An 8,055-nucleotide genomic window follows, 5' to 3' on the forward strand; every position below is an offset into this window, starting at 1 on the left:
TGACTTATAAGTTTTAAGTTGGGGTGAAGCAACTTATGACTTATAAGTTGGGTTGACTTATAAGTTGGATCTGTTTGGCAAAATAAGTCATTTTTTGCACTTTTAACTTATAAGTTGGTGACTTATTTGAAACCAAACAGGGCCTAAACATGGACTAGAGATCATTAAATGACATGTAAAAAGACCATGTTACCCCTAGTAATATACTATAAGTTATTAAATGACATGTTAAAAATAGGGGCACTGTTGGAAAAGGTGCCCAAAAAGTCCTTCCCATAGGGACTTCTTCCTTTAGTCCCATATACCCCTTTTTAGTCCTTAAAAGTCCCTCCTGTTTCTTTCACATGAGACTAAAAGAGACTTTTTTTAGTCCCTACACCAAAAAGTCCCTGGAAAGAAACAACCCCTTAATATGGGACGGATGGGTATTTTTCTCGTGTTTCCACCGCACACACACCCGCTGACACTCAAAGAGCACCTGCTCACCAGACTGCTGGCGAGACCTCACAATTGATTGTCCTACATAAGCATGTGTTTTAGTCAAAGATCAAGCTGTTGTTTAACTTACGGTAACCTACTTAACTACTCCCTCCGTTTCTAAATATAAGTCTTTTTAGAGGTTTCACTACCGGACTATATACGGATGTATATATATTTTTTAGTGTGTAGATTCATTCATTTTGTTTCGTATGTAGGCCTTTAATGAAATCTTTTAAAAGACTTATATTTAGGAACGGAGGGAGTATGCTATTAGCCCTGCTGGTTTTTCGTGGCATTTCTTCTTTTTGTTCTTCTGATCTGGTTAGCACTTTTGTAGAATTTTGACAAAAAAACAAAAATCTCTACAAGTTGGAACACATGGATTTTGAAGCATTTTTACATGCGAAGTTCATGTGCCCCAGTTACATGTAAAATACAATGGAGGTCCTAAAAGTATTTAAGTGTGTCAAATAGGCCCTAAAAATCACAGTATTCTAAGTGTGTCAAGTAGGCCCCAAAAGTACACATATAGGACCTGCAGTGAACGATTAGGACCTACTTGACACATTGAAATACTTTTAGGACCTCCAGTGTATTTTACTCAATGATATACTATGATGCTACAGTTTTGCATGCCTTCACGAGGCTGCACAATACAAAAAAAAAGTGCAGAAACAGCATGCGAAGTGGGCAGGGTATTTTGCATAGCCAAACACAGCAGGGGTTTCACAGCCAGCTTCCGTCGACAACCATCATATTTGAATGGCAGAAGAAATGTACTTTACAATTCTTTCAATCAAGCAATTTGCTCTTACAGGAATGCTTACAGGATTTCCAGCATATCCGAATCGCTTATATTTCCACTAGCAAAAAACAAACCTTTTGAAAACAGAAAAAAGAACAGATTAAGAACAAAGCGACTGGGCAAAGAGTATAGAGCACCAAGATCCTATACCACTAACTACAGAATCAACATGTATTAACGGTTTCAGCGGAGTTATTGATTGCAGGCTATATCTAATTTGCCCCATAGCCCCGCGGATGCGACTTTTGCCACCTCCATGCGACAGACAGGCTTTCCTTGAGATCGGTATGTTGAGCAGTCCAGTTGAGTTCGTTGTTGATCTTGGTAGGGTCACTGAATACTTCAGCATAGTCTCCTGGCCTCCTGCTGAGGTACTCAATTTTGATGTCAACCCCGGTTGCCTGCTTGCAGGCATCGACAAACTCCTTAACGGAGCGACCTGAATAAAGGAGATGGATATGGACATGATTTGACAGTGCAACTTGAGTTAATTCTTCAAGCATGATACCCATAACGACATAAGCTTTATGCGGGTTTTTTAATGTACGATCAGTAAAGAATACCCCTTTGGTTCTTCTTGACTAACTGTTTGCATGTTCTTCTATGCAAATGTTCATATCAAAATGATATGCTTTGTCCTTGTGTGAGTAAAGAATTAACTGTGATTAAGTAAAATTAGAAAGAAATCTAGTATTGTCAAACCTCTTCCAGTGCCAACATTGTAAATGCCAACTTTACTAGGCTTTGCCTTGTTGAGTGCTTTCACATGAGCATCTACTAGATCTGTGACATCAATGTAGTCTCTTATGCAGGTTCCATCAGCTGTAGGATAATCTATTCCTTTAACCTGCAATTGATTTGTCAAAATCCATCAGCTTCACCCCTAACTCACCGATTACACTTACGACACCGGCTATTACAACCCAAATATGCACAGCTTGATACACAGTAAACTAACCATCCAGAGAACCTACTCCAGTAAATATACAAGAAAAAAAATACCTTCAATCCTGAAATGACTCCTAGTGCTGCATCAAAGCATGCTCCAGATATTCTTCCATGCTCTCGTAGTTCAGGCCTAGGAGCCTCACCTAATCTTCCCTCTGGGTCTGATCCAATGACATTGAAATATCTAAGACAGAAGTTTTCATGTCAGTCGAAGTCAATTCCATGCTCATAAATTCCTAACTTGTATAAATATCCCACCTTAAAATCATGACAGACATATCCGTTCTCTTTGAGAAATCTAGTATGATGTCCTCTGCCATTTTTTTGGCTTTTCCATAGGGGTTAATTGGCAACTGTATAAAGGTACATATAAAGCAATTAGGAAAATAAGACAAAAATATATCCGAATGTTCCGACAGGTAATAGATTTTGTTTTGCACGAATACAGGTACATACATGGAACTAGCGGTAGCGAAGTAAAGAGTAAAATATTTAAGTAGCAGCATCAGATTTGCCTTTTCTACAACTGGAAGATGAACTACCCAGAAACATTGCATGCATAAGGCCATCTTAAAAATAGTTGCCTACACTTCTAGAAGCCATCTTAAAAATACTCCCCTGCACATCTATAAGTCATCATAAAACTACCTACCTGAGGTGTGGTCTCTATTATAGGCATCTTCTCTGGTTCCCCATAAGTTGCACAGGTACTGGAGTAAATAAGTGTCTTGACTCCATGAGAAGCCATAGCCTCCAAAATCAGTAAGGTGTTTGATGTAATATTGTGATAGTACCTGCCAAGTAGTCAAGACTGTCAAATCTATAATAGCATTATCTGGAGGAACTACAAAATATTCAAGTGCATGATTGATGGGCTGACATTACAGTGCTTCATGGACTAATTACATCGTTAGTTTTTTGGAAGGAAAGGAAATTGAGTGTCCATGACTTGGCTTCGAGATCTTATGGGTTTCAACTCTAGCCTACCCCAACTTGTTTGGGACTGAAAGGCTTGGTTGTTGTTGTTGGTTGTTGTTGTTGTTTTCCCTAGAAGAATATGTTTAGGTCATTCTACACAAACTTGTGTGTAAGTTGGGTGAGGCTTAACAGGTTAAATGTGTCAAACTGTCAATAAGGTGATGACTTACCTAAGGGGTTCCATTGTACTCTCACCCACATAGGCAACAGCTGCGAAGTGCATCACAGCATCAAATGCATTTTCAGAAAATATCTTGTTCACCTGAAGTCCGGTTAAGTGAAACACAAGAACAATATAACTGAAAAGGACAACATGCAGGTAGTGTTATAAGCATAAAATTAGGATACAGATTTTTGATCCCCAAGATCTGCATAGATGAACTGAAGTCTCCCAGGCTCCGGAAACAATTCTTGGAGAACCTTTACTGCTCCTTTATTTCCTCTAGAAAGATTGTCCTACAAGAATAAACATAACTTATCATCAAGGATGAAGATCCACTGAATGAATTACTTTAGATATTCAACAACTCCACAGAGAGATAAACGGAATTACCACAATGGTAACTCGATAGTTATCTTTTAATAGCCGTAATGAGGCATGTGAACCAATATAGCCAGCTCCTCCTGTCACTAAGACATGGGTAACCCCAGGTTCATGGCGAGAAAACTGCAGTGGTGCATGCACCAAAATCAGCTCCACAGTTGTGAATTTAAGTGAATAAAGATATAATAATACCATATTAATCATATAGTAAGCATAACAAAGAGGACAAAATAAAGGACCTTGGATGAAATGATGAAAAGTGTGAGCAACAGAAGTTGATACACACTTTACATTCTTATCCAACACGTCGAATCAAACTGGAAAGTAAATGCTTCTGTCTGGCTCATCTATTAATAACTCACAAAAATTCTTGAGCCCCAGTGATACCAGACCCAAGCTTCAGCACACACATACGACGCAAATTTATATATGTACATCAACTTAGATATGACTAGTCACAAAGTAAATGTAGTTTTTAACTGCAATTAGCAAAAGCCTTTAAAATGTCTTACAGAAGGAAAAAAAAACATCACGCTATATAATTAACCTGTAGTTTCAGAGATCTGATATATCTACATCTGCAAATTCACCAAATAGTTTTTCTTCAACAGGAAAAAGTCAGCGGTATTTATTGAGATAGCTTCGCTGTCATATTACACAACTACCATCTTATTGTTGAAAGATCCAATTTGTTAGGATGCATTAGGCCCACAACTTACCAAACCAAGAAGTGGCAACAAACAGTCATGGAAGTTCAAGTTGGACCATGACCTAATGTAAACTACAAAGCAATGCAAGACTACTGGCTGGAGGGATGTCACTTTCATCATCTGCTTGCTAGCACTACTAAGAGTAGCAACGATGTGTGTGGACAAAACTAGAATAGTTATCATTCTTTTTATGTTCATTATACAAGGATGTATTCAATAACCCAAGTGATGATATGCTTTTCTGTTATGCCTACAATTGCTTGAGACTAAAACAAATTATTCTATGAAGCGTCCAGAAAGAAAACAAAAAAGGAAGGAACTTAGAAAGGTGTAATCAATACCTATAGGTGGATGAATGCGATCTTTAATTTGTGTGCTATGAAACATGAGAGAAAAAAACTGATTCTGGAAGCAAGTTAAAAAGGAATATGATTGAAGGGAAAAGGATAAGAGATACGTGGACATCTTACCACACTATTGCCACCAAAACCAGGAGATTGCTTCAGAACAAATATACAGAGTGCTAAGAAGAGCAGGGCCACAATGACTTTCCCAATATTGTGCGGTTTACGCCTAGCATCGAAGTACTCCATCCCTATCAACAACAGAAGTAATCAGTACGACTTTATGCTAGTTGATTAAGCTGAAGCATACTCATGATCAGACCAACAGAGCGACCAAGTTGGATAGAACAATGAATGAGAGGGAGATGAACTTCACAGGAAATAAACTTTTCTTTGTTGAAAATGTGCAGTAACCAGTAAGTATACTGTGGACTTGCTTGAAATGTGATTGCAACAAAGTGACAGCTTTGCTTAAAGGCTAAATTGGTATAGGTGCACATGTCCAGTTGACTTCAGTTCAAATACTGCACCTAATTGCTTTACTTTCACTTGCCTACTTTTCTAGCAACTTACATCTTTAATGTCCATATAAGAACCATTTCTTCGGGCAGAAGAAACATCACTGAAAAACAGTGCCAACAGAAACACTACAACTTTCAGTATGATGAAACGGCACAGTTTCACTAGCAAGCAGGCTAAGCATCACCGTGGAAAGCTAGGCGTGTGTGCTTGTGCACCAAGTGAATCCCATTGTAAGCTCTAAACAAAGGCAGCTTTTTCAGGTGGAGTATTGAAAAAAATATAAGTATCACATTGTATCATGGGGCATGGATTCGATAGACAAACTGAGCATAAACAATGCCCACCCACAACTGGGTTGGCACACATGCTGAAGGACTATTGGGGTGAAAAGCCATGGCATTAGGTGTATACATATCTAAAGAAACAGTAATAGGCAAGACGAAGGGCACAGAGATCTACCAGCCCTAGGCTGTGTTCCCCTCCTGTTTACAGGGATCATGTAAGAATTCTTCTCCTTGAGATGAACTAGCCGATGGTGGAACCCCTACTCGCCGCCGCCTTGATCTTTCTGGCAATGGTGAAATCCCTACAGAATCAGCACAAGGCATGCGTCAGTCACAAGGACGGCCAATTCCAACAGGGCAAAAACAGCATTACAATTCCAAACAAGGACCAACGGCATTAGATAGAGCATGGAGCACCAATTGGCAAAAAAAAAGGATCCAGAAGTAAATTCGCCGGTCTTGATCTCGAATTCGGAAAAGGACGAAGTGAAATTAAAGGCGCAAGATCTCGAGTTCAAGAGAGTGCCGCCGGGATAGAGTTTTTAGGCGTGGCAACTGCAGTAGATCCGAAGAGAGCAGCACGGAACAACGATGAGAGAAATTGAAGCACGTTTACTTTCTTATCTTATCGTCCGGAAGAAGAAAAAAAAAACCGCAAACACGAACACCTCGAACAGAACACATCAACGCATCAGAGCCCCAGCAAACCCCAAAACGCATCGACCGGCCCCTCCGTGGAGAAGGAATACCCCAATTTCCGAGCCGAATCGCATCAATATCGCAGTTTTGCCGTCTCAATCCCAACCAAACATGACGAATGTCCAACTCCAAGAAACGCAAGCATGAGGGAACCCCCGATCCGCAAGAAAGTTCGGCGGCCGCGAAGCCAGATCAAGAAAATGCAGCTGGGGAGCTCACCTTGCGCGCGCAGGGAGACAGAGACAGAGGGAGTGAGGAGCAGCTCCAATCGAGCAGGACGAGAGAGGAGAAACCTCCGTCCGGGAGGAGAAGTAGGAGAAAACACGGGAGAGGAGGGGGGGTCGTTGGGGCGGTGTTCTGGACCAAGTCCCCTCTCTCTCCTCTCCTCTGTCTAGTCTGTGGAGAGAAGAGAAGAGAAGTAGAGTAGCAAAAGTCCTTGCTTTGCTGTTGCTTCCTCTCTGTCTGTCTCTCTCTCTCCCTCCCTCTGGGTCTAGGTCTAGGTCTATGAGGTGACTGCACACTCTCTCTTCTCTCCACCTTCAAACCGGGACTGGCCCTCAAGTTTCAGAATTTATTACTCGTATTGTTTGTTGTTGGGAATCTATCACCACCTGCACTGCACTGCAAACTTTTCTTCGTGCATCTTTTTTTCCCTTCCTTTTCCTTGCATTTATGAGCCAGCATCAGAGGATATGTCAACACTCTTGGGAAGCAGGTCAGCGTCAAATCGATCTGATGACGAGACGCTGCCTGACACGATACATATGTACATGTCGATCTGATCAGGATTCGTACTGCCCGGTGAAAATAAGGAACAAACGGAAGCCGGTGTAAGAGGATCTCCCTGCAAACACTCGGAGTAAATTCAAAAGAAAATTTTAAAAATTTCAGAAATTTCAGAAAAATAAATTGTCTAGAAAATTGACAAATGTATTAATAGCTAGCAAAACTTCAACACCAGACGACATTCCTGCAAAATCTGGCAAAACAAAACAATGCTTCAAAATGTTGACATTCCTGCAAAATCTGGCAAAAAAAACAATGCTTCAAAATGTTATTTTCAAATGCATTTTGGAGCATTGATTTTAATTTTTGCCAGATTTTTCATGAATGTCGTCTGGTGTTGAAATTTTGTAGGATATTAAAACTCTTGTCAATGTTTCACACAAAAAAAAAAGAATTTATTATTATTATTTTAGTGTTCATCCGAATTCACATAAGCTCGGGATCATAACAACACTTTCGCTTCTTCCTTATTTTTTGGCTCGAGACCTTTTTTAGGGCCGAAGAGTAAGAAATAGTCTTCAACAATGATGATTAATCTTAAACATCTTGAAAATAATTATTGGTGGGCCAAAAAAAGGTTTCAATTAAGGACAGTAAAACTGCACCTAAAGTAAGCTTTCTCAGGCCATTAGCGATTTCGGCTGTTGGATCCTGCATCTCGGTCGTCCCTGGCCGTTCAAGACATTGTTTTCTCGCATGGGCTGGTACTGGGCCAAATGTCCTGGGGCTGCTATTCCCATGACCGAATCGGAAGCCTCAGGTTCACTAACGATGGCCAACGTCGGATGTGGAAAGAACGATCGTGATTCCCTCCGTGTCCACATAGCCCCGCCTCCCCCACTCCAAACCCCGACTCCTCCAAGCGCGCCGCCGCTATCTCGTCGTTGTGTGAGAGAGTGAGAGAGGGAGATGGAGCCGATCAGATCACTCCCGTTCTAGGTCGAGCCTCCAAACC

General features: G+C 40.7%; 1 protein-coding gene across 1 annotated transcript; it reads right to left on the minus strand.

Annotated features, from left to right (window-relative positions):
* Window positions 1–1,217: 1,217 nt before the first annotated feature.
* Window positions 1,218–6,850, minus strand: LOC123407889 (probable UDP-arabinose 4-epimerase 3). Its single transcript, XM_045101125.1, has 11 exons — window positions 6,534–6,850; window positions 5,791–5,917; window positions 4,936–5,060; window positions 3,765–3,878; window positions 3,560–3,667; window positions 3,382–3,473; window positions 2,886–3,027; window positions 2,492–2,586; window positions 2,288–2,417; window positions 1,988–2,132; window positions 1,218–1,724 (listed from the first exon to the last, which is right to left on the minus strand). Exons 2-11 carry the CDS (start codon window positions 5,828–5,830, stop codon window positions 1,498–1,500), a joined length of 1,218 nt encoding a protein of 405 aa, XP_044957060.1. The 5' UTR covers window positions 5,831–5,917; window positions 6,534–6,850; the 3' UTR covers window positions 1,218–1,497.
* Window positions 6,851–8,055: the final 1,205 nt, after the last annotated feature.

The sequence above is a fragment of the Hordeum vulgare genome, chromosome 7H (genome assembly GCF_904849725.1).
Source record: "Hordeum vulgare subsp. vulgare chromosome 7H, MorexV3_pseudomolecules_assembly, whole genome shotgun sequence".
NCBI classification, from domain to species: domain Eukaryota; kingdom Viridiplantae; phylum Streptophyta; class Magnoliopsida; order Poales; family Poaceae; genus Hordeum; species Hordeum vulgare.